The sequence below is a fragment of the Pempheris klunzingeri genome, chromosome 2 (assembly GCF_042242105.1).
Source record: "Pempheris klunzingeri isolate RE-2024b chromosome 2, fPemKlu1.hap1, whole genome shotgun sequence".
Lineage (NCBI taxonomy): Eukaryota > Metazoa > Chordata > Actinopteri > Acropomatiformes > Pempheridae > Pempheris > Pempheris klunzingeri.
In genome coordinates this window covers 2,009,884-2,036,786 of record NC_092013.1, presented here as the reverse complement: position 1 = coordinate 2,036,786, position 26,903 = coordinate 2,009,884, and the positions used below count along the sequence as shown (strand labels likewise).

The following is a 26,903-nucleotide window of genomic DNA, read 5'->3' as shown; positions in this document are numbered from 1 at the left end:
ACACACACACACATCCACACACATCCACACACACACCACACACAGAAACGCACACACAGCCTCACAAATACATTTGACCTTGGCAGCTTGTTTTCAATGTTTAGTCCTGACTCAGCATTAGAGTGTAATGACAAGACCTGCCTCCTCTGAGAGGAGAGGAGAGGAGGAGGGGGGAGAGGAGAGGAGAGGAGAGGAGGAGGGGGGGAAAGAAGAGGGAGAGGGAGAGGAGAGGAGAGGTGGAGGGAGGAGGGGGGGGAGAGAAGGGGGAGAGGAGCTAATGGCTGACAGAAACTTTCCAAAAAATCCTCCGGCTATTGAGATTTAACTCACCCACTGAGACTGTTTGCCCTCGGAGCAGCTCTGCCTCTGAGAGTTATTTGTGCAACTAAAACTCCAGTCTGTGTGTGTGTGTGTGTGTGTGTGTGTGTGTGTGTGTGTGTGTGTGTGTGTGTGTGTGTCTGTGTGTGTGTGTGTGTCCAGTGAGCACCGTGATCCCTCTGGAGTGAGCGGCTGGTTTTCTAATGTGTTTGGATCTCAGCAGACCATTTCTGTCTCTTCTTTGCTCTCAGTTTCCAGATCCCTCAGTGGGGACGTGAGACGTGAGAGGAAGCCGAACTCCTCCACTCTCTTTGTTCCTGCAGGAGAAGCAGCATTTTAAGGGATCGACTCTCTCAGCAATTAGAGTATTTTTCTGTAATTTCACGTTTCTCTCAAATCTGATGATGACTCATCTCTCATTCCCCACTTTAGGGCTTCTGCACACTGTTGAATTTAGGGTTTGCATGGCATGTGTTTGAATTTACTGTAAGCCGGCTATAAAGTGCACGTTCCTTGTAATGACGGCAGCCACAGAAAATGGTTTAATTTGGTTAATAGAGTCGACTAATACTGTAAATCCATGCAAGGGTTCGTGCAGCGTCGCCGGCTGTATTATAATCTATCAGCTGCCAAGGTTAAATTGAAATGGCTTCACTCTACTGAATAGATTTAATAGCACTAATAGAGGGTTTTCCACTGGTATCATATGTTTATGCAGAAGCGGGTTCTTGACTTGCAGGTTGTCCAATAAGTGTATCTTTATATCCCAGATTCACATACTGGGTTTTAAAAAGTATAACAAGATTTGTAAGGATCATCACAAGGCCTTGAAATTTCAGCCTGACGAACATCCATTACATGTGATTATACTCTCTCCCAGTTAGCTGGTTGTTGGGCCAGGTGCTGTGAAAAGGCCTTTAGGTACAGAATTATACCAAATTTATTTTACTACCAGCGTTGAGTCCCTTAAAAATGCCTCAGTACATCAGGGGGTGCAGAAGGAGCTGTGTGAATGACAATCAACCAAAGATGAATACAAAAGTTGTAGGAGATGGTAGAAATGGAAACTGGCCCTGTGGTTCATGTCTGACAGACTGGAGGAGGGACGGCAGGCGATTTTGGAGATGGTTAATGTGAGGAAGCAGGTGGAACAGTAGAGCAGGTCAAAGCTGAGCGAGGCTGCTGGCTACAGATCCTGGATCAGGTGTAAAATCTGAGCAGAGCCTGAAATCCATGTTTCTCCCATCGTCTTATGAAGCAGCGGACCTGCTTTGTGGCTGATGGTGGGAGGATGTGGTTGGTCTGGGCGCGAATTTTAATAACATGCGTGTTTGGACAAATTCCTCAGGATAAATAAAGGCTGAAAAGCTCTCCGGTCACACTGGCTGTGTGTGTGTGTGTGTGTGTGTGTGTGTGTGGGCCGAGGCTCTGCTGCAGATGTGGTACATTTAGATGATGAATGCCAACCGTGTGGAAATGATTGGTTTGTATGGATTTCCACTGAGTGTGTGTGTGTGTGTGTGTGTGCCGCTCTGTGCACATGACTGAGTGCATCCATGCGTACATCCATCTCCAGCACATTGGAGAGTATCCGCACGTGCAGGCGTGTATCCATGCATACGTGTGTGTGTGTGTGTGTGTGTGTGTGTGTGTGTGTGTGTGTGTGTGTTTGAACACATTTGTATCAAGCAGAACAGTTTCTGATTTCATCTGCATTGTTTATGTTGCCACCTTCAGTTTGATGTAGGCATAAAACAGAGTAAATAATTCAAGTCTGTGTGTGTGTGTGTGTGTGTGTGTGTGTGTGTGTGTGTGTGTGTGTGTGTGTGTGTGTGTGTGTGTGTGTGTGTGTAGGTGAACAGTGAAGTACTTTATCTGCATGAGTGTGTGTGTTGTACATTTGGGCCTGTTGCCACCTAAGGGAAGGTTACAAATTACTTTGGATGGCTTGTGTGTGCATGTATCTAGTGTGTGTGTGTGTGTGTGTGTGTGTGTGTGTGTGTGTGTATAAGTATAGCTTAGTAATACACACACACAGTCACACACTCAAACTGTTTGGGGAGAAATACATGTTTGTTCTCTTTTGTTCTATCTGTTTGTTTAGACCACGCTATCTCTGGGGGATTAGAATAAATTGTTTAGTCTAAAGAGTCGGACACAGTGTGTGTTGTGGGGATTTGTCCGTCCTCACTGCTGTTGTTTGCAGGGAGTTGTGCAAATATTAGCAATAACCCGAGAGTATGTGCGGAATATTAAAGACTACATGACGAGCTGTTCTTCTGTAATGAGCTACAGTGTTTTCCAGGAAACGCATGAAGGACTTCAATCCTGCAAAGTGACTGATGACTCTAGTTTGAAAATGACTGAAGGCAGGAAGTGAAATAATGATTAAAATATCCTGATGACTTGAGGACGATTTGTCTGGTTGTGCAGATACACTGCAGGTAAATAACGACCAGCTAATCTGATGATGAGTGAAGCACTAATTGCTCAAACATTTGTGTTTTTTTTACGTGACTAAACCAATTAATAAAGACGATCTAAATGCTATTTGGTATTCGGTTAAATGCATTCTGTTCGCAGATGCTTTTGTCCAGAGCTGACGTCCAAGTGAGGTACAATCCACACCACGGTGCCTCAACACTCAGCTCGTGTTCCTACTGACACAAACGCCCAAGGGCTTGTAGGTGCATGAAGAAAAGGAGTTGTTTTTTTTCTAGAGAGAGAGAGAAGTTGATAGTGAAGGACGGAGGGAGAGAGAGGCAGAGCGTATTAGGTGAGTAAGTACTCTCAGAGGGAGGTCTTCTAGCGATACTTAAAGGAAGAGATTCAGCTGCAGCATCGAGTTTGGTGACTAGTTCCTCCACTGAAGGAGAGTCTGGACTGAGATGTCACCGGTGCTTGTTTTCTGTTTACGAGAAGGCTCATAAAGCTGAATGAGGGAGTTCAGGTGTGTGGGTGCTGCACTGATGGTGCCTCTTCAGCGGACCATTATTGACTCAAACTTAATGGATGTGTTTAAATGCACTCTGCGCAGCGTTCGCTCACCAAGCTGGACTTCCTAACAGCTCAACCAGGATGAAACAGGAGTACTGGTCACTGGTGTGAGTCCTAAGAGAGAGAAAGTGGCCTCCAGACAAACACAACAGGACTCAACCCAAGCAGCAAATCTATAGGAGTGATTTTTCACTCTGATTGTAATTTCAAAGCTCATGTGCGTCACTAAAACAGCACTTTATCATTTGAAGAACAACGTGAGGAGAGAGACTGATGCAGCTTTCATAACCATTACAGCTGCCCTGTCTCTCTACAGAAGAATGCAATAAATCAGCCAAAATCAATTTAAAAGAATCTGCTGCACGAGCGCTTACTAAAAGGAGAGCACCAATCATGCCTATTTAAAAGTCTTTACACAGGTTACCTGTCAGTTTTCATCTGGATTTTAAACTTCTTTTATTAGTTTATGAGGCACTACTTGGTTCTACTTGGTTTATGAGCCAGGACGACCTTCAGGGCCTCCAGCTCTGCCACTGGGACAGGAGCATCTGAGAGGAGCAGAGGATATCTATTCTACATCCATTTAGTCTGACTTTATGTTTTTAAGAAATATATCATATTATGATTCTATTATTTTTACTTGTTTTTATACTTGTTGTCATCAGTTATTTTGTTTTATCAAAATATTACTGTTAATCTTTACTATTTATTTTATTCTGTTGGCATTTTACTATTTTACTATGATCTATTTATTTTGTTTATTTCATGATTTTATTCATGTTTTTATTCATATTGCTTGTATTATCTTTTATCATTTATCTTTTATTATCTTAACCACCGATCTTTTATTGTTGTTGTTGTTTTATTAACTTGTTTGTTTGCTGTGCCTACAAACATTAGAAAAGCACTTTAAATTGTGTTTGATCTGTTTGAAATGTGCTGTTTAGCCTATATAAGGACTGATTGGTTGATTCATTCATTCCTTTACATAATTGTTATGTGTCTGTCACAGACAAGCTACAAGAACATCAGTGAAAAGTGAACTTCTGAAAGCAGAAGGAGGAAAACAAACATCACGTTTATGACGATACAGAACTTCTCTTTATCGGCAGATTTTGTGCAAATTGCAGCACAAACCAAATTTCTGTGAGCTGAATGGCTGTAAGTTTATATTGATAGAAGAGCTCATAGTAGTTTCTCCTAAGCACAGGTGGAACACAACAATGGGCTCATTTATTTATTGTGTTTCCAAATGTGTCTTCCTCAGGTGGAATTATTTGTGCCACTCTCTTTTCAGACTCATTTATGACTAAAGGAATCTTATAATCTGTGTGAGGCTTAACTGTATTAATGTCACCGTTACTGAATAAAAGCACGTCACATTCCCTCGATGAATACAGGTTAAAAGAACGGAGTTGCTGATGCAAGCAAACAATGTTTTACTGTTCCCTGAAGCGAAGAAAAAGCCTGAGACATGCTGCCTTAGAGCTTCCTCACTGAGGAGGCATGAGCAGAAATCTGAAGGAGTTTTATCTCTCTCAGAAATCCCCCGAGGAGCTTCGGTGAGGGCGCCAGAGCGGTCGGAGCAGAGTGTCTTAGAGCTGAGCAGGATGTGCAGAGGACGTCACAGTGAAAGTGATATTTAGTTGATATGCACACATTTCTGGAAAGAGAGTGAAGGAATTCAAAAGACGACCTGAGAACTGCCTTACTATGAGAATTAAAAACGGAGTCTTCCATCACAAGCTTGATCTCCAGACTCTCCTGAACGCTCCTCTTTTGTTCCTCTGCACCTTTTTCTCAGGTTAAAGGGACTCAGAGCGTCTCTCACACACATTAGACTCAAAGTTTGTTGCTCTGTTCATGTTTTTCAGTGAGAAGTTCATGGTGAGACTGAACAAGAACGGAGGGCCAAAGAATCCAGAGAAGTTGGACCGGCTGTGTGCCCTCTTCACGGTAACACTAACCTTAACCTTAAAATGGTCCTTTTTAGTTTGAAGTCATCACTTCCCTAAAATGTCCTCACTCTGTGGTTCAAACCCTGTTCCTGTCCTCAATGTGTAGCATGTACAAACACACACACTGTAAATACATGGTGTAGTTTAAAGAGAGCTCATGTGAAGGACTGGGAGAAGAATAGAAAAGTAAGGATGCATTGCCCCCTATTGCTCTGTTGTAGAATCAGCCTGGAGAGCGTCCAGCGTCTGAGCTCAGCAAAACTCCACAAGGGACCAGTTCATGGCAAACACACTTTCATTGCTACGTTAGTGTGAGGGTTTTTGGACACAAACTCCTAGTTTGCTCATGCAGTAGTGTGAGTGCCTCATCCAAGTCAATAATACAGAGTCTTAAATAGAAGACAGCCTCCAGGGTCGTGTGAGGCTGATTCACAAGGTTAAGTAGACAGATGATAACAACAGACAGCGTTCTCCTTCTTCAACTCTGTCTTTCTTGATTCTTTCCTTTCTTAATGGCAGTAGATGGTGCAGCGCCTACGGCAGCATCCATTGATTTCAGTCACACTTTGCTGTTTTGGTGCTTGGAGCCAATATATATATTTTTTTTTTAAAAAGCACTTGAGAGGGAATCGTGCCTCGCTTGAGTTGAATTTTCCGGTGAGTTGATTTCTTTGTCTTGGACTCTGCAGGACCTGAGCAACAAAGACATGAAGAGAGATCTCTACATCATCTCCCAGGTCATCAGAACCGGTGAGGCTGTAGTTACTAACACATGCGCTATGACATGCAGCAGGGGCGGACAAAAAAAGAGCAACACCAACATAATGTTACACAATCATAAAATAAAGTGTGAGTCATTTTCTCACATTAGACTGTAATGAATCATTTGTAAAAGAAGGAAACCTGTTAAAGTCTTATAGTTAAATACATGTTCCTCTTATTTGTAATTGTTAACTTACACACACACACACACACACCTCCTGTTGCAGGCCGGATGCTGTTGAATGACAGTAAGAAGGGCCCTCCACACGTTCAGTACCGCCGGCCCTACGGCTGTGCCGTCCTGGCCATGAGCGACGTGCTGCAGACCATCTCGGAGCTCAAAGAGGAGAAAGACTTTGTCCTGAAAGTCTACACGTGAGTGTCTGAGCGCACAAACACGAGCACATGCCACCATTTTTGGTTCCTCCACGACAGTAATCAGTGATGGGGCGCCACACGGGAGGGAAGCCAAACCTAAGATGTGTTATCTCATAACGAAGACGTGTGATGAGCCTTTGTGTTCTCCACATAGTAACTGAAATGCATTTTAAAGGTTATTCAAAGGCTAACTACCCTCTTAGTGGTAGCCTAACTGGTTTTCACTGTCAGGCTGGAGATGGAGAGGACACAGAAGAATAGAATACAACACAACAGAGTAGAATAGAAAACCTTTATTGTCATTGAAAAGAACACAATGAAACCACCTGATCGGTGCAATAAAAAAAAGGCAGGCTGAGAAAAACAATCAACTCACTAACAAACACATCCACAGCTGACAATGCAGCTTCTGAGACAGTGAAGTGAATAAATGGAAGCAGAGTAATTCTGCACCAGAATAGAGAAACAGAAGAAAAGTGATCATTGCACAAGGAGCAGCAGGTTGTGAAGTTCTGCTATTTCAAACTGTATCCATTAAATCTTCTTCTTCTATGAAACGGTGACATACAGTCACTTCATCTTTTCACTAGCAGATTTTAAACATTACCTCTTACTAATACTATTACTACTAACACCAGATTATCAGACTTGGTTTGATTACACACTAATTTACTAACTCAGATTATTACTTCCTGAGCCCTTTCGTCCGCTGGTCGCTGGATGGCAGCGTTGTTACGTGACAAAAACATCCCTGAAAGTTGTTTTCCCTAACTTGGTTAATTCTGAGCTCACAAACATGGAAATTACACTATTTCATACAAGAACACATGCTGATTAACATGAGCTGGATTACTGGACAATCTAATAGTTCCTTTACATCTTTTTAAACTTAAAGCACAGAAAGGTAAAATGCAGTCATTGATTTGAACCCAGGAATTTGCTTTTTACGACTAAGCTCTGGAAAATGTTATCAGCACCGACACCAAGGTGTGGAGAGGGCTGCTGCGGCTTATCTTCACTACAAGCAATAAGACACAGCGAGTAAGAGCTCATGAAACCCTTTTAACCTCATCTCACACACACACACACACACACACAAAGGGCTGTATGATAGTATTTTGGCGCGCAGAGGAAAAGTAGTGTGGATGTTAGTTAAAGATGAATGTGAGGGTCAGAGAGGGAGAATGGGCAGCAGGTTAAACATCAACGAGAAGGAGAGACAATAAAGAGGCCGGCACACGATATATTTTCATTCTTTCGCTTCCTAAACCACTGACCTTTTCCTTCTCTCTTCCCTTTGTCTGTTTATTCTGCGCCTCGTGTAGCACTTCACCCTCTTATGGTCTCTCTCTCTCTCTGACATTGTGTTATGTAAAGCAGAGAACGAGAGCTCCCATAAGCTACAGACAGCCACTTCACTGGTTTATCACGCAGTCGTCTCTGCAGTCTTAAAATGCCGTCAGCGCTCTGTCAGTCTTGTCCCTCACACACACACACGCACACACACACACACACACACACACACACACACACACACACACACACATACAGTTGATGGCAGACATTAAGAAATCCCCCTCGGCTGAAACTTCTGAAGACTTGCCTGCAGGAGCCCCACAGTTCTCAGTGACAACATGATGTAACTGTGACTGTGTGTGTGAGTGTGTGTGTGTGTGTGTGTGTGTGTGTGTTGATGCCTCACAACAACCTCAGCTGAACTCCTGAGGATGCCTCATGCTTCATGCTCCTCTGTGTGTACCCCGGGCCTCCTGCTCCTTGAGCTTCCTGTGATGTCGATCGATGTGTCTGAGACGCTGAAACGTTACTGACACAGCGCGACAATTCAGCTCCTCACATTTACCGGCAACACAATCATAACAACAAGCACTGAAGTCAGCCAGCAGCTCTGCTTCTCTCTGTATGGAGGAGCTGCAGCATTTCCAGCTGGTTCTCCTGTTTGACTGCAGCAGGGCTTGTGCAGGCTCCAGTACCTGAAGCATGAATCAGCCTTTTGATAAGTTCTTGTCATGTTAACCCCTTGAAGGTCCTCAGAAATAATCACGTTAAAGATCCTTACACACATAAATGTGTATGCATAAAAACAAGCCATAAAAATGTTAAAAATCTTTCTTTTTTTTAAATTTTTTTTAAATAGTTTTTTAGACCAGCATCAGCCCTAATCATACATATCAAATTTTAATTAGTTTTTTAAAAAATTAACCCTTAAATTGCCATGTTTTTGTCATGATGCGCATCATTTTATGGTCTAAAATACACAAAAAATACATGAAAAAAATTGAGAACTCTGAAAAATTCACCATCTTGCAAAATTATAAGCAATATGCATGAAAAACTGATAAAATATGCTAAAAATAAAAATCATAACACACTAGAAAGTGCTGAAGACCCTCAAAGGGTTAATTGTTTAAATAATAACAAATACTACTTGGATATTTCTCATTCTCACCATTTCAGGACATTCACCAGTGTGGAGTAACATTCACGACAGTAACTGAGCCTCATTGTTCATGAAAAAATATTTTCTGGTTTATAAAACCTGAGATTTTTTGTTGTTCTCCAGGTGTAACAATGAGAACGAATGGTACCAGATCCACGAAAACATCATCCGCAAGTCCAGCACCAAATACACCGCTCCCAGCACCAACTATGGTAGGACGAAGTGTGTGTGTGTGTGTGTGTGTGTGTGTGTGAATGTCACTATATCTGCATCTCTTGAGTTTGACTGGAAACAGCATCAGTGTGAGATTATACAGATCTGTGTCTGTCTATTATTCATGAATACAATAAAAAAACAAGTAAACAGAACTTCACCATTTATACACACACACACGTATACATGTATATATATATATATATGTGTGTGTGTGTGTGTGTGTATATATTTGAGTGTGTATTTATAGGTTGTCTGTTTGTTTGCTCTCTCTCTTCCATATTTGGCTTCTGTCACATTGTAAACTCCGTTAAAGAACAAGATGCAGTCCAGCAGCCTTAGTGACTCCTGTTGCTGCATCAGTGAGGAGGGAGTGTTGAGGACACAGAACATCAACACTTTTACAGACACTAATGAAGCCAGTTAGATGCATCGAGGCAGAACTCATAAAGTCAGTAAGAAAACAAACACACAAAGCTCCCAGGAGCAGCACGCTGACTGACTGACTGACAAGAGTGTCATCACTCCACGTCAGCTGGAAAATCTGCTTAATTGGTGTCACTGCGGGGAGCTCGTGTTAAAGTCTGTGAACTCCTGTGGCCCCAAAAGTTTATCTTTTAGGAATAGACTTTGGTAAATTTGGTTATTCTCACTGTCAGCCAAAAGAAATCTGCCCTCACTTTCACGTTTGTGGTGACAGGAAGGATGACTTGGCTGTATTCAACATACACTCAGATGTTTTGCTCTGGAGCTGCGCCTTCAGTTTCAACCTGCACAGTCAGCATCACTTTAGGGGTTTCTGACACCACGTACAGAGGAAAGGCAGCATTAGTACGAGAAGAATCAACACAGTGATTTAGTCAAATGTGATTTAACTTTATGCAAATTAGAGCTGAAAACCAGGCTTTTAAATGTGGGGTTTAAGTCTAGTTAGTTCTTTCATTAGTTAAGTCCTTCTTTATCTCTTTTTTCCCTCTCACCTCTACCTTTCCACCGCTCTCCTCCATCTCTGTTTCTTCGTTACTTCTCTCCACCCTCTCTCTTTTTCTTCTTTTTTTCGTCAACCTACTCACTGCTCTATCTGTCCTCCTTCCTCCTCCTTCCTCCTCCTTCCTCCTCAGGTCTGATCATCTCTCTGCAGCTGCTGAGGGGCGACATGGAGCAGGTCCGCAGAGAGAACCCACTCATTTTCAGCAGGGGGGTGGCTATCACACGCAAACTGGGCTTCCCTGATGTCATCATGCCGGGTGAGTCGGCCGCCTGCCATCACGGCTCGAGGAGATTCTCACGTCTTTCTCTGTGGGACGAGAGTGAATCACAATTCAGTGCGATAAAGGCAGAGCAGTTAGAAGACTGATTATATGACAACTAATAATGTTAACTCAGTCATGCCAGTGTGGCAGCCAGCATGCACAATACCACAACACTGACACTAAACTGGCTAAACTGAGTCGTCCTTCATTTTGTTATATAAACTTTTGCTTTTCCAACTGTGACATGTCAAAATGTGAAAAAGGGCCTGTTGCATGCAGCTCTGAACAAAACATTCCCATCAGTAAATATGTTGTTACGTCCCTGAAAAAGGTCGGAAGTGTGTGGAGTAACAATGAGAGTTGGCCCAGGAAAAAAGACAAACCAGGAATTTAAGTCAAAGGTTTGAATCAGAAGACCACAAACAGCTTCCTTTAACAAAGAGAAAACCAATTCAGTAAAACACAGCAAGGTTTCATTTAAGGGTCAATCAAGAAACACCCTTCTTCTAAAAATAGAGATACCGACCCCTGCTCACAACACACACACACACACACACACACACACACACACACACAGCCTGGACCCTAACGAGGGAAGGGGTTAAACCTGGGGAGGCACATGGACAAGATGAAGAGACGAAAACAAAGAGAGACACTCAGTTTTTGTTCACGTTTGATAGATGATTGATGTTGATGTGATGTTTCTCTATTTGGAACTGAGGTTCAATTTCCTGCTCAGATTAACGTCCCTGTTTCCAATTGGCTGCAGCCTGATTAAGACACTGAGACATTTCATCCACCAGAAAGCCAAGTGTGTGTGTGTGTGTGTGTGTGTGTGTGTGTGTGTGTGTGTGTGTGTGTGTGTGTGTGTGTGTGTGTGTGTGTGTGTGTGTGTGTGTGTGTGTGTGTGTGTGTGTGTGTGTGTGTGTGGATGCTGCAGTGTCGGGGGAATGAGGCCATATATCTGAAGCATGTATATATCGCACTGAAGCACCGGCTGGATTTACATGTAAATCATCCCTCAGTTTAGTTTCTGTGTCCACTGCAGAACTAGGAACTATTTTCAGATAACAGAGCTGCACTTTCCAGTAGTTACTCAGTAAAAGCCGAGTGTCTCCTACAGATTTAGAAAAGGTCAGTTACAGTCAGTTTACTTCTTAAAGAGTCGATACTTACAGTCTAGAAATCAGCACACAGTCACTGAGTCCTTATGTTTGTCTAATGAAGTCTAACCATAAATTAGACGAGTCAAGTGTTTGACATGAGACGGTTTCTTAAATATACACGACATGATTATTTCTGTAGATCTTTATATGATGTCCAGCTGACTGTTGGTGTTTAGAAACAATACGTAAAGCTTAAGTTTCTCTTTCTGTCGCTCTGATTCTTGGTGACTTTTCTCTTTAATGACGTCTGTGCAGGTTCAGAGAAGATAGCCGGTAGCTACTGTACATGTTCGCTGCTTTAAAAGATAAACACACATAACACAGAGGGATTAGAGTCATATGTGTCACAGACCAGCATTCAGACGTTCTCCTGCTAGTGTATCTGTGTTTTGGTGGAGTAAAGGTTAGTGGCTGAGTGAAAAACAGGCCATCACACATATGTGTTCATGTTTTGTGCGTTAAAAGGTTCATTCAACCAAAACAGACACAACATTTCTCACCTCCCTCTTGTGATGTCAAGCCTGTGGTTTGGCTTCAATCGGCCTCCCAAACTTCTACAAGCTCCAATATAATAGAAATGAATTTGCCTTCATAAAGTCATAAAGTAAACTTTGACTTTCCCATTTGACTAATACAGACTCTGTTTCATAGATAATGAATGTTGATACTTTTAGAGCGAAATCCTCAAACCAATAATGATAATAACCGACGGGATTAACGTTTACCCTCAAACTGCCCTCCAGAACATACCGACAAAGAAACACCGTACGCAGGAGTGCCTGTCACACATTAGCCATGCATGTCACACACACACACACACACACACACACACACACACACACAGCCTCCCCTCGGGCAGTGATGGAGTGAGTGTTTAACTCCCATCTTGATACATTAAGGGTGACACCTCCTCTATAAGGACAAGCTGACATGATAAATGAAGCTGCACATGTTAACACAGGTCATTAGTCTCGTGCATGTCAGACGTGTTGAGCTTTAAAAGTGTGTGAGACCCCGTGTGTGCCTCCATCTGTGTTTGTGGACATTTACGTGTCTTCATACGTAGAATATCCAGGTCTTTATCAGGCAGAAGACAGCAGAGGTGACGCAGTACAAGCTACGTTTCTGACCTTTCACAGTCCAGGCTGTTGTGTTTACCAGACTCACATTTACATTTTCACATCGTGACATTTGTCCGGTGAAACAAACTGAGGTCCTGTCTGTACGTCTGTGTGTTCATTTGTCCTTCCCGGCCGCAGGTGACATCCGTAATGACCTGTACCTGACCCTGGAGCGAGGGGACTTTGAGAGAGGAGGGAAGAGTGTTCAGAAGAACATCGAGGTCACGGTCTATGTGCTCTACGCCGACGGAGAGATCCTCAAGGTTTGGAAGCAGTGCTGCCATTCACGCCCCTCCTGGCATAAACCTGGAGTACCTCTGATGAACTGTTTCCACACATATCACTGACACACGGTGTACGATGCTTTAAAAGTGCAAATGAAGTATTTGGCTGATTTAATAATGTCCATGTAGGGAGTGTTATGACGGTCGTCGTTCACTTTCACTGGCAACACATTCATGAGCGCCCACAAGCTGCGTTTAACACCTTTTAATGGCGTCTTATAATGATGTATTCACTTATTCAGAGGCACTTAAAGAGGCTTCTCCTCTAAATCTAATTAACTACTTGTATAAATTAATAATCTCAACAGACCCATCCTTCCATTTATATTCCCCCACATCTGAGCAGTTATGTTCATATGTGTCACATGTGTTGGTAAAGTTTCCTCCCGTCAGCTGGTGCAGGAGGACACGTGTGCTCCCGTCAGAGTCGCTGTGAAACATACGTGGTCTTCATGTCGTTCAGTGTTCAGCTCCACGTGAGCGTCCCTGTGTGTCTCTGCCCTCCTCTGCAGGACTGCATCAGTCTGGGTTCAGGTGAGGCCAGCGTGCCCGAGCACCGCTCCTTCGTGCTCTACCACAACAACAGCCCTCGATGGAGTGAGGTGATCAAACTGCCGATTCCCATCGACCGCTTCAGAGGCTCCCACCTACGCTTCGAGTTCAGACACTGCTCCAGTGAGTAACTGTCACTGGAAGTGTTCACAGAGGTGACACGGTGGCCGTACCGTGTGTCTACCATGAGTATTGTTCTACATATTTAAAGTTTGTGTTATCAGCCACTTTGTAGGAGGAGATATGTAAACGTGTAAACACAGAACAGGTTCACAGACATGTAGAACAACACGTAGTCTAAGGACAAGAGCACAGAGTGGCAGCAAACAACAAAACTAAAGTAAAGCCAGCGGGTAGGATCCATAGGTGTGTGTGTGTGTGTGTGTGTGTGTGTGTGTGTGTGTGTGTGTGCTTGTTCCAGCTGGATTTACATGCAAAGTATCGCTCAGTTTAGTTTCTGTGTCCACTGAAGAAAGCTGTGTTCAGTTAACTGTTCAGTTAGTGTCTCATAGAGATTTAGAAAAGGTCAAAATGACTCTAATGTGGTGAGGAGGTGTCGGTTTAGTGGTGATTGTGGTAATTACAGCCTGGGCCTGTACATTAATTATCATTGTTAATCATTAATTAAATAACTTCTCACCTCTTCACTGGACCTGAGTATGAAGGATTTGACTTTGTCCACGTTTAGCTTCGTTGTAGCAGGACTCACTGACCAGACGAGAGGCGAAATTCAACTGTGACAGTATAAACAATATGCTGCTCAAGTGGTTTTACACCATGTGGTAACAACTTCACAGGCCTGAAAGAGCAAAGTGTCAACCGACAGCTGATATGACAGTTAAGATTATCATCCATCTGTGTGTTTTTGTCTCCCCCTGCCACCTCTCTGTCCTGTTTCCACTCACTCTGCAGCGAAGGACAAAGGAGAGAAGAAGCTGTTTGGTTTCGCCTTCACTCCTCTGATGAGGGAGGACGGAACTACTCTGTCAGACGAAAGCCACGAACTCTACGTTTACAAGGTCAGACACGGGTGTCGCTGCACTGTTCGCCGCTCATTTCCCACTTTCATGAAGCGACTCACAAACCTTTATCACAAAGTGACACCCCGACACAGTGTTTGAAATAGAATTCTCTTACTGAAATTTATTCTTTGGTATTAAAGTCACCATAATGAAAATAAACCTTCATTCAGTACCAACTGTGAAATTAAATGTTCTCAACAGTCAGCTGGCCTTTATATTCACAAGTTACATTATAATAAGGCCACTAAAAATACTTTACTTTACTTTATTTTTGTTATTATTAGCAGTAGTAGTAGTAGCCTTATTTTAACGTCATTGTTTTTATGTATTTTATTGTTTTATTGTTCTTATTTATTGGTACATTTTGCTTGTTTTTTGTTTTTAATACCTGTGTTATTGATTTTATTCATTTATCTGTTGGAAAACAGCTTCATTTTCTGTATGAAATGTATAAATAAAGTTTATTATAATTATTAGAAATGATCCAGTGGAAGGCTGAAGATGTAGATGGTTGTGGGATGGAAGTGAAGACTGTCTAGTTCTTCGTGCATGTATTCAAACATACTAGTGTATTACTTGCAGATGTTCTGTTGGACAATAAACCGTTTACCCTACTTTCCCCCTGTTGGCCCCAGTGTGACGAGAACACGACCTTCAGTAACCACGCCCTCTACCTGGGCCTGCCCTGCTGTAAAGAAGACTTCAACAGCTGCCCCAGCATCCCGTCCAGCCTCATCTTCCAGCGCAGCACCAAGGAGACCTTCTGGATCTCCACTCAGCTCTCCTCCACCAAGCTCACCCAGAACGGTACCCAGCCGCTTCGCTTCCATCCACACGCTTTGTGTTGTTACTGTTGTCACTGTTTTCATACCCTTTAGTGTGCGTCCTCTCTGTTAGTGTGACTCTGCGGTTGTGTTTCAGTGGACCTCCTGGCCCTGCTGAAGTGGAAGGCCCATCCGGACCGGGTCATGGACATTCTGGGCCGGCTGCGACACGTCAGCGGAGAAGAGATAGTGAAGGTGAGGTTACCACTCTCTTTCTCAGCCATGTGAATGCTAGAAAAGACCACGAATAGGTATCAGTGTTAGCACATGTCTGGTCTCGAGGAGAAAACATTCATGTGAACTATTTCTTCCTTGACTGACGTCCCATGACCCAGTTCACAATACCAAACCATGTAAAGTCTTTAATCAGTGGACCACAGACTCAGGCAGCATCATGTGAACTCATTCAGAGATAGACGGTGACTTAACAGACATTTGTTTACCTGTGTGTGTGTGTGTGTGTGTGTGTGTGTGTGTGTGTGTGACAGTTTCTCCAAGACATCCTCGACACTTTATTCTCCATCTTGGATGACAACACCGACAAATATGGACCACTAGTGTTCCAGTCATTGGTGAGTGTGTCTGCGAAAAGTTGAATATTGAGTTGAATATTCAGACTGAACCGTTCTTTGTGCCCGAGGGAGGCAGTGAAGGAGGGAGGGAGTGAAAACAGACTACAGAGAACCACCTACAAACTGAGATCATCCTGTAGGGAGTCCAGTAACAGACATGTCACACAGCTTCATGTCGGCTGTCTGTGAAGCATTTTGCAGGCAGACAGACTTAGAAGATAGTCTTTGCAGCTCCAGAAACGTTTGATTAGCAGGTAATCAGATGATGCCGGAAACAGCCAAGATCACGTTTAAGTTAATGTGTCTTTGTAAGTATTGAGAATGTTTCAAAGGTATAAAAAAAACATTAGAGTCTGAGGTGCATGCCACTGTTTGAGGAAAATCATGATTAATTGATGAGTAGTGAAGCAAACATGAAGAAGGCTCGAACACACCATGTGTTAAAGGACAACAATGTTTTAGCCATATAAAGCATTATGTTAACGCCTCTCCCTCTGTCTCAGGTGTTCATTATAAACCTGCTCAGGGACAGTAAATATTACCACTTCAGGCCAGTGATGGACACTTACATCCAGAAGCACTTCGCTGGCGCTTTGGCTTACAAGTGAGTATTTTACTAAACAACCCTGACGGTAACCTCAGTTTGATGATTCACTGGTCAACGTGCAGACAAACCACACTCAAATACTCTCAAGTGTGTGTGTGTGTGACGTGTTACACATTCACATGCACATTAATAACTACATCACTGTGATTAAGTTAAATCCTGTTAACATGGTTTGCATTTTTCTTTATTCCTTGTTTGTAATGTTAGTGAATTTATGGCCACTTCAATAGGAGTCAAATAAAACCCATATGAGTGCATCTATTGAATTACTGAATGCAGCAGCTTCTAAAAATACCAGTGAGAACAGAGCTGATCACAATATCCCAGGTCCTGCTGATGTCTGTCAGCAGAAGCTCGTCCCTAAATTCTGCTCAGTCTGTTCAGAGAGAGGAAAAACCACGCTCCTGGATCAGATGCTCAAAGGTCACGCTAACACTGATTGATTGTTGTGTTCCAGAGAGCTGATCCGCTGCCTGAAGTGGTACATGGATCGCTCTGCAGAGGTGATCAGACAGGATCACATACAGGAGGCAATGAGGGTAAGAGCCTGCCTGAAGCTGAGCGTCCACACAGACGTCCTCACTGAGTCCTGCTGGTATTTACAAGGTTGTGACAGTGTGGACTTTTTTTTTTACTGTGTAGCGTCTCCGCAGTTTGAAGGTTTACAGTTTACAGGGGGATGTGTGTTCTGGATAAAGGACGTTCACTGACTCACAAACAAGAAAATGGAGAGATGTTAATTCTTGTTCCAATAGTTACCCTGCTGCTGATAATATATATATATATATATATATATATATATATATATAAATAATTTTCTATAGAAATCCTGAATCAGCCACAACACTTTATCAACACTTCTGCACCTTTGTAGTTCTTCCCACTGAATGTCCTTGCTCAGTCTACCAACAAAGCGCTGACTGCATACATTCACTGTTGCATCAGTATTGTATGCAGGGCCCAGAATAGACAGATGGACAGAATGTACCACATTTAGCAGACAAACTCTGCCCGGCGCATTGAAATATTTATCAGGCCCAAACATCCGTCTCAAATGGGCCACGCTGTCACGCAGAAGTGGACGGTGTAAATTATTGAGGATAGTTTGACACATGCCGCAGCTGTGCGTTCGGATCTGAGCTCTTTCTTCGTCTTTTACAAGCCTGTCTGAGTGTGTGTCCGCTGAGTGTTAATCTGTGTGTGTGTGTCCGTCTCCTTCAGCACAAGCTGTGCACTCATTCGCCCTCTGAGAAAGTAAAGGACGACGGTTCTGCTTCATTCTGTGACTTCACATCCAAATATGAAATGTATCTAATGATTATGTATCTAATGATTATGTGCATATTAAATGGTATCTTTTGGATTCAAAGACTGTTTGGTACAAAAAGTGTTGGAACTGCTCCAGGAGATCGACTCAGGCGGCCGTAAAGTGGGATCAGTGCAACGTGGTCCTTTGGGACAACTGTGCCCATCAAAGTGCGTCCACTAATTGAGTGTCTGACAACATTATGGAAAGGATCCCTGCAGAGACGGACCTGTAAGATCCTTTTACCTGCACGGTCCCAACAATCTGAGACTCTCAGTGGAAAAAACAAGCACTTTTAGTGGACCTACTTTGTTTGGCGCAGGAGCCCCAAAGGCTTAGATTACAGCTAATTGTAGCTGATTTGCTACTTTGGGCAAATTAGCTTTCACTTCCTAATTTAATCTACTTGGTGAAAACAAATTTATGTAAAGATGAGGCCCAGATCTGATAATACCAGACTTATCCTGTCAAAGAAATGCAAAAAACTCACAGTTGTGTGTTTCTACCCAGATGTCTCTGTAAATGTAAAAGTGAAGCCGAAGTAGAGAACCTTTATCTGGCACCTGCTCTAAGGTTATTAATATTAATGTGTTGGATGGAAACAAAATAGTACTTTCTCATTAAATAAGACTTTGCAGCACTTTTTGTTTTATACAGTTTGAACAATACCTGAAGGGTATCCTGTACAGTGTATTCAGTGTTGTGGAATGAAAGGGTGAAAATGAAACAAGTGAGTAAGATGAGAAATGAGGGATGTTTATATGTAAATGAAATAATCGTGTTCTGTGTCATATTGTTTCTACTTTACGTTTCTCTCTCTCTGATTGTGGCTCCTGCTCTTCCCTCCTTGTTCCCGTCTACCTTCAGGCCCTCGAATATCTCTTTAAATTCATCGTCCAGTCTCGGATCCTTTACTCTCGGGCCACTTGCGGTATGGAGGAGGAGCAGTTTCGCACCAGCATCCAGGAACTCTTCCAGTCGATCCGCTTCGTCCTCAGTCTGGACAGCCGCAACTCTGAGACCCTGATCTTCACTCAGGTGAGGAAACACACACACAAACTGGACATTGGATGCTACAGATTCTTCCAAATGGTTTGTTTTCACGTTGTTTCTCTAATCATTCTGTTTTTTAAAGAAACGTCAAATGAAAGTTGTTGATTTTTAATGTACTCTCCCTTTTTTCTCAGCTGAAATGACACGTGTGTCTTTGTAGTTTAGAGGCTTTTCTAACAGCTAATCCTGTGGTTTAGTTATATTTGCTCATAGTTTAGACATCTTTCCTCTGTAGCTTGTTTCCCATCTCCTCTTAGTTGCTTTTATCTGACTCTTGTCTTCTTTCTGTACCTCTCTTCTTGTACCTCGGACCTTTCCTTGCTTCTTTCCTTCACCCTCTCTTTAAATCTCCCACAATTCTTTGCTCCATCCTTTGGGTCCCTATTATTCCTCTTGGGCCTCTTCCCTCCGCACCCACTCACCACAGGGCTCCCAGCCTTGTCCAGGTCCAAATCAAGCCCCAGGCCCCGGCGTTGGGCCTGCCGCTTCCTTAGCACTAGCCCCCGCCCCGGGCCTTGCCCCCGCCCCTGCCCCCGCCCCAGGACAGGTTCCTGGCAGTGGGCAGGCCAACTGCGCTCAGGCCTCGAGCTCCAACGCTCTGCGGCCGTCTCCGCTGTCAGTAAGTAGACGTCCGGATGAAAACCACAGCACCCCGTTCCTTGTGTGAAGCACAGATCCTGATTCACCTGCTCATCCGATCCTCACATACACAAGCACACAATCCTGACGTGTCCTGCACTGACTGCGTGGTCCCTCCTCCGTCCTTCTACACACCCACTGCATATCAGACTCCTCTAACTGTTCCTGATTCACTACCTCCTCCTACAAACCACCAGCTTATACACTCACATCAGACCCTGGAGAACGGCTGCTCGATCACATCTGAAGAACAATTAACATAAATAAATTCCTCTCTAAGTATCATCAAAGTGTATCATGATAAAGTCTAAACTCATGTTGTTCACCAGCAAGAAGCCAAACAGTCCAGTTAATAACTAAAGCCTCTGTCCCCCCATCATGGTAGTAGATGTCTGTTCTATAAGTATTTCTAGGTGACGCAGATCAAGACTTCACTTACCTGATTTCAGAGCAGCGATGATTAATCAATTAATCAATAAATCGATCAACAGACAATCAGTAAAGTCACTTTGCAGGCAAACATTTACTGGTTTCAGCTTTCAACATGTTTCTTTTTAGTTTTATGTCACAGTAAACTGAAAAATGTATTATTAGTCAGACAGAAGATGTAGTTCAGTGGCATCATGTTGGACAAAGTGATCAGTTTCTCAATGTAAAGATCAGCAGATTATTGATCCTGGTTTGCTTTATGAAGGCCAGCCTTGGGAAAGATGATGAAAAGAGGACATTTGTTCAGTGAGTGCAGCTTTTTGTAGACGTGATTATGTCAAACGTTGATGTGCATCAGTTCCTCGGTGGAGATGCAAACTGTGCTGTTAACTTTAGAAGAAACTAAGATGCAAGTTGAAGCATGTTTGTCTTTCTGTGAATGTGAATCTTCGGTCACAACCGTCCTCCCTCTGCCAGAATCCCACACTGTGCAGTCCACCCACCGTAAACAGGAAGCTGAAGCCATTTTGTCCAAGTACTAAAACCCCCGAATCTTATCTGCCTCACCGTCCTCATTGTGCTGTGTCACTAAAAGCAGCCGATATCTGCTGGAAATCCTCTTCTCTCATCAGATTTGTTGCTGTGCTGTGAGTTTTTAATTGTGTCCAGTTGGTTATTGATTGATATCTCTCACTTTTGCTGCCAGTTTTCTTGTTTTTTCCTTTTGTCTTCTTGTCTTTACTTTCTAATCTTGCTGGATTTCTTATCTGCTAATGACTGGATTTTCCCCTGTCCTGTCTTTCAAATGTCTCAACTGGTGAACAGCTGGATTGCAAAATGCAGTACTTGAATTTTTTTGCAGGGGTGAAAATACACACATATTTGGAGTATCTGCACTGAACTTGAGAGATATTCTACTTTTGACTTGGCTCCAAATAGTAGCTACACGGTTGTGACTAAAACGTGATTTGCCAGACACTGCCACAGTAAACTGACTCTCAACAGAGATGAGAAGGAAGAGAGACGGCTCACTCGTTAGCTACTTCAACTTTAAATGATACAAATACACGTGAAGAGCATGAAATGAAAAAAGATAAAAATAAACATGCTGCTTTGTTCTCACCTTTGACATCTTCGTGTAACAGAAGACTGTAACTTTACTTGATATTTGGTACGAAAACTAGATGACAAAATCGAGCCTGCAGGGAAATGAGCCCACACGCCATTACTTCAGCATGTTGTTGCTCTGTGGTCTGATGTGATGAAAAGCTTTGCTCATTTTGGAATCCAGCTTTTCACCGTGTTCCCCTCAACTCACCTCTGCTCTTCTTTGTTCTAATACAGAGTGAAGTCACGGTCATGTTTCCCTCCGTTACAAACACAAGCTAACATCATTATTAACCTAGCAGCCTCTTCTCCTCCACCTCTGCCCTCCTCTCTGCCTCTTCACTCACCCTCTCCTCTCCCTCGTCCTCCTCAGGCCGCTCTGTTGAACTCGTTCCCAGCGATCTTTGACGAGCTGCTGCAGATGTTCACGGTGCAGGAAGTGGCCGAGTTTGTGCGCGGCACTCTGGGCAGCATGCCGTCCACGGTGCACATAGGACAGTCCATGGATGTGGTCAAGCTGCAGTCCATAGCCCGCACGGTGGACAGCAGGCTCTTCTCGTTCCCAGGTGTGATTCATACCTCCCTACAAGATGAAAGACAACTGTGTGTGTGTGTGTGTGTGTGTGTGTGTGTGTGTGTGTGTATATGATTCAGAATCACTTTATCCAGTAAATGCACAAGATACACAGGAATTTGACTTAGAAACACAACAAAAGTTAAGAAATACAACAAAAATACAGCAATTATACAAGTTCAGAATAATAGAATAGCACATTGTTGTGCTACCTGCTGGATACTCATTCATACAATTAGTCCAAGCTGCTACATCCAAGAAACCATAAGGACCCCACTGGATAATCACTCTGTGTGTGTGTGTGTGTGTGTGTGTGTGTGTGTGTGTGTGTGTGTGTGTGTGTGTGTGTGTGTGTGTGTGCCCTCAGAGTCTCGAAGGATCCTGCTTCCTGTGGTCCTGCATCACATCCATCTCCATCTGAGGCAGCAGAAAGAGCTGCTCATCTGCTCTGGAATACTCAGCTCTATATTCTCTATCATCAAGACCAGCTCACTGGTAACACACACACACACACACACACACACACACACACACACACACACACAATTAACCTAGAAGCTTAGAACCATCAGACTGCATGTGTGTGACACTGAAAAGCAGGAGATTTATATAACATATCTGATATATTACTCCTAATCGTGACACACTGTGAAATTCAAAGACACTGTTGCCTCACAGCAAGAAGGCTCCAGGTTCAAATCCTCTTGCCGGCAGGTTTTGTGGTTTGAGCCTTGAACCTGTCTGTGTGGAGTTTGCATGTTCTCCACGTGCTTGTGTGGTTTTGTCTGCAGCTTCCTCCCACCATCAAACACACGCAGGTTAACTGGTGACTCTGAATTGGTGGTAGGTGTGTCCTTAAGGACAGGCGGTGTAGACAATGGATGGATGTGTCGCTGACTTTCCCATTTACTTTTCTTTTTCTTCAATTGCTCTTCCTGTCTTTTCTGCTCCACCGTCTCATCATTCCTTTCCATCTTTTCACTCCCTGATTTCTCTCAACTCTTCCCCCAGGACACGTCGGTGCAGGAGGAGGTGGAGATGATGGTGGAGTCCCTGTTGGACGTCCTCCTGCAGACCCTGCTGTCAATCATGAGCAAGAGCCAATCGCAGGAGGCGGTAAGGGGTCAACGCTGTCCGCAGTGCACCGCGGAGATCACTGTTAGTAACTAACAATACGACTACTTCGACTTCACCTCCCACCATCTTCATCCACCCTGTTCCTGTGTCCCTCTCTGTCCGTGTAGGGCTGGGCAATAGTCTAACATCATGGTGTAATGTTCCTTTATATGGTCACAATGTGACAAAATCTACCTTCAAGTTCAGTCTGAACTAAATTTGTCACACTGTCAGATTTGAAATAACCCAAATCAAAATTTTGAGAACAAATATTTAGTTTATTTACCCCTCGTCGGGATAATGAGGTGATAATTATCTCAGTGTTCAGATTTTGCCCTCCTCTAATCCATCTGTTCTTGCATCCTGTCACTGACCCATCTGTCCACCAGCACATCTTCTGTTAGCTGTCTCATTAAACACCACTCAGTCTTCATCCTCCTCCCCCTCTGCATGCTGCTTCACCTTAATGATTCTAATTAAAGTCTGTGTTCCTCATTGCATCCCGTCTTTGTTATATTTACTTCTGGAAAAGAACCGTATGTGTCTTGGTTAAACTCTAGAGGTGTCATGTCTACTTTCTGAGTCAGGTGCACTTCTTTTGAGGTCTCGTGTGTAAATTCCCTACATTTTAGCTTTTAATAGTTACATGACTGTTTCACTCCTTTCAACTTTGGCTCAATCTGAATCTAGCCTACTCACCCTGCCCACCACACGTCCCTCTGCACATGCAGGGTTCACCTTATTAACAGTGCGTGACAGTATTATCACAATTATCAGAGTGACAGTAGTTAGAATAAGCTGGTAGTGTTTACTCTGTCATCTCCAACCAATGTGATTGGCTCACATGCCTCTCCCCGGTTTCCTATTGGCAGGGAGAGTACGTGTCCTGCCTGCTGTCCCTCCTCCGCCAGATGACAGACATCCACTTCCAGCGCCTGATGGAGAACTTTCAGAGCAAGGAGGAGCTCAAGGTGCATGAATGAACGGATAAACAGTCGTGTCACTGTGAAGTCACAAACACGTCAAATGATGCGTTTGTGAAGGGATTTTATTTATTTGTCCAGTTTAAAGTACAGGGACAGCACACATTAACACACCCTGAGCAAGTGTGAGGCAGCTACTGAAGTGAGTGATAATGGCATTATTGCTAAATGAGTGACGCAGGATGTTTTGCAATAACAGCCGCTGCTCGCTGTATCCTGCTTATTAAACAGCTTCATGTTAACCCCTTGTTGCCTGCTGTCGCGAATTCGCCTCAAACCTCTTCCGGTCTTGATGCAGCTGAGGTGGCCTCTGCATCCCACTAATACATAGATGCATACATACATAAATAAATATATATATATTTTATGTGTATATACATAAATATTTTATTCTACTATTATTATATTGTACTATTCTATGCTGTGCTATATTCCAATTAACAATCTCCACTTAATTTAGCATCTGCTTGAATGCAAAAACACAAATAATTAATTTTTTTATATAATTGTAAATAAATTCAGGCAGTAAGGGGTTAAAGAAATCAACAATCTGACACAAAATATTGACTTAAAAATGATTTTATTGCTCCGCTATCAGAATTGTATCCATAGCAAAGGTCTGTTATACAGAAATAACTGTAACTGTAATACAAGACAAATCAAATACGTTAAAATGGGGAAACTGTACAGATAGCAGAGCACACTGCATGAGAACATATAACACTTAGAACAAAGACAACAACACATAGAATGAAGTGCCCTTCAGGTTATTTAAACAATTCACACACTTAATTGTCTTTTAACTGTGATTTTAAATTAGTTTTCAATAAGCGCTATGTGTCAGAGTGTCTGGCTTCTGCCTGCTCCTCCTTCATTTCTTCTCTCACTCTCTCTCTGCAGGAGTTCTTGCTGAAAATTTTGTGTGTGTTCAGAAACCTGATGAAGCTCAGCATTTTCCCCCGCGACTGGAACATCATGCGGCTCCTCACCAGCAAGTAAGATGCAAAATAATCTCCCAGACATCTTGGACACACGTCTGCAGCGACAGTGTTTGGATGCATGACGGACTCAAGCTGGACCGAGTAACAAATGGCCTCAACAAGTGTCACAAGTGTGTGTGTGTGTGTGTGTGTGTGTGTTCCCTCTGCAGCATCATCCTGACCACAGCTCAGTATCTGTCTCCTGCTCTGCACAAGAACTTCACAGAGGCCGACTTTGATTTTAAGGTACGTCTCTTTAACCGACACACCAACCACCTGGGTGTAGCTTTCTTCAGTCGTGACAGAGAGATAACTGATGTCATGTGATGTCCTCACTATTTATGAACTTTCAGTGGCAGAAAGCTGAAAGAACATCCTCACTCTGGACCACAAAACACCCAACAACCAGTCAGTTGATTTACTGAGACTGAAAACCATTTAAGCTTAAGTCAGAGAAGGCTGCAGGCTGTCGCACTGCAGCAGAAGGAACAGGAACAGCCGACTTCCTCTACAAGGGACGTAGCTGAGTGCGTAAAAAAGTGAAGACAAATGTGACCTCGGGGGGCTCAAGGCACTTGTTTGCCACCCGGAAACAGTGAATCATCATCTTCATCAATCAGTGGAGAGCTTTGTGTTTTGGAAAGTGTGTGGAGGAGTGACTGTAAAAAGGAAGCGAACACACTGTGAGAGGACGTAGTATCACTCATGTGGATGTGTATCATTCATGTTGTGGCTACATGAAGCTGTGAGCAGCCTCACTGTGGGGACATAAAAGTTTATAGGTTAGGATGGGATGATGCAATGTGATGTCTTCTGAAGTGATGGTAACACAACTGTGTGTGTGTGTGTGTGTGTGTGTGTGTGTGTGTGTGCGTGTGTGTGTGTGCATAGGTGTGGAACTCCTATTTCAGTCTGGCAGTGCTGTACATCAACCAGCCCAGTTTACAGTTGGAAAACCTGAGTCCTGCTAAGAGGAAGAAGGTCTTAGACAAGTAAGAACACACACACACACACACTCACACACACACACACTCACACACTCACACACACACACACACTGCTTCACAGTATCTGACACGTTCATTGTACCTACTCATAACAGGAGGTATAAATACTGTTGAGGTACTTTAGTATTTCCATTACTTTATATTTGACAGCTCTAGTTACTGGTTACTTTATATTATTATGATAGCTGCAACATTGAAGTGATGAACAATAAAAACAAAAAATAATATTCATCATTCTAAAAAGGTTCATTCTACATAATGAGTTTATTTATTTAATTATTCATTTTAACCAGAAAAGTGCTTTTACTGAAGTTTAACTTTTGAATGCAGGACTTTTACTTGTAACAGTATTTTACACTGTGGTGTTGCTACTTTTACTGGAGTAAAAGATCTGGATTCTTCTACCATCACACACACACACACACACACACACACACACACTGTAATGCTTGTTTGTGTGCATACTGTAGGTGGCAACACACACTTGGCTGTCGTCCTCAGAGCTGTGTGTGACATCTGCTGCTAAAACGCTGACAGTCAGAACCCTTTTTCCTCTTTGAAGTGAAGCAGCTCTACAAACTTGGTGACCTACTTTATCAATCCTGCAGGAACACTTCTTCATTTCCCTATTTCTATTAGGCCTTTTCCAACGAACAGTCGTGGGGACGAGGGAGCCCCAGACAAACCCCCCCAGGGACTGAGAGCTCCTCATGCTTCAGTGGAGCTTCCACAGCTCAGGAATTGTGAAAACTGGGCAAATTACAGCCTGAAAGGAGGCGATGTGATGAAGCAGCAAACTCTTGTGACACTGTGGGGAAAAAAAAAAAGTAAAAACAAGACAAGACTGTGAAAACACTGTCTCTCTGGTTATTGATCAAACATTGTCTGTGTCTCCCTACTTAACAGGGGCACCACTCCTCGTCTTGGTGAGGAGAAATAGAATTTATTTTATTAGCACAAATGGCTTCAGGTAGTGGACGTGGTGATTAATGTACATTTATTAATAGCTCAATGTAAGCAGAGAGTAAATGATATGGCAACGTTAATAACCAGTCAAAGCACAAAGAATGAATGAAGGCTAAGAGTATTATATTAACCGGTAACTTCCTAAAGATGTAAACAGAATTTAGGTTTACTTCAACACCAACCCTTTTGACCAGCTTAAGCAGTTGTCATTTTGAACAGCCCTACTTTGAGAGCAGCGGTGGGTCTGTGGGGATCTGT

At 43.1% G+C, this 26,903-nt stretch overlaps 1 protein-coding gene across 1 annotated transcript in view; it reads left to right on the top strand.

Annotated features, from left to right (window-relative positions):
- The window catches only part of LOC139220197 (dedicator of cytokinesis protein 3-like), a 106,073-nt gene that overhangs the window by 64,074 nt on the left and 15,096 nt on the right, over nucleotides 1-26,903 (top strand). Inside the window, exons 10-31 of the mRNA XM_070852270.1 lie at nucleotides 5,190-5,271; nucleotides 5,963-6,023; nucleotides 6,263-6,410; nucleotides 8,995-9,083; nucleotides 10,206-10,331; nucleotides 12,763-12,887; nucleotides 13,421-13,583; nucleotides 14,373-14,479; nucleotides 15,118-15,289; nucleotides 15,404-15,501; nucleotides 15,795-15,878; nucleotides 16,382-16,482; nucleotides 16,943-17,024; nucleotides 18,659-18,829; nucleotides 19,272-19,463; nucleotides 21,393-21,585; nucleotides 21,961-22,088; nucleotides 22,605-22,751; nucleotides 23,582-23,680; nucleotides 24,593-24,687; nucleotides 24,843-24,918; nucleotides 25,564-25,664. Coding sequence (XP_070708371.1) covers nucleotides 5,190-5,271; nucleotides 5,963-6,023; nucleotides 6,263-6,410; nucleotides 8,995-9,083; nucleotides 10,206-10,331; nucleotides 12,763-12,887; nucleotides 13,421-13,583; nucleotides 14,373-14,479; nucleotides 15,118-15,289; nucleotides 15,404-15,501; nucleotides 15,795-15,878; nucleotides 16,382-16,482; nucleotides 16,943-17,024; nucleotides 18,659-18,829; nucleotides 19,272-19,463; nucleotides 21,393-21,585; nucleotides 21,961-22,088; nucleotides 22,605-22,751; nucleotides 23,582-23,680; nucleotides 24,593-24,687; nucleotides 24,843-24,918; nucleotides 25,564-25,664 — 2,640 coding nt within the window. The remainder of the gene's footprint in view (nucleotides 1-5,189; nucleotides 5,272-5,962; nucleotides 6,024-6,262; nucleotides 6,411-8,994; nucleotides 9,084-10,205; nucleotides 10,332-12,762; nucleotides 12,888-13,420; nucleotides 13,584-14,372; nucleotides 14,480-15,117; nucleotides 15,290-15,403; nucleotides 15,502-15,794; nucleotides 15,879-16,381; nucleotides 16,483-16,942; nucleotides 17,025-18,658; nucleotides 18,830-19,271; nucleotides 19,464-21,392; nucleotides 21,586-21,960; nucleotides 22,089-22,604; nucleotides 22,752-23,581; nucleotides 23,681-24,592; nucleotides 24,688-24,842; nucleotides 24,919-25,563; nucleotides 25,665-26,903) is intronic.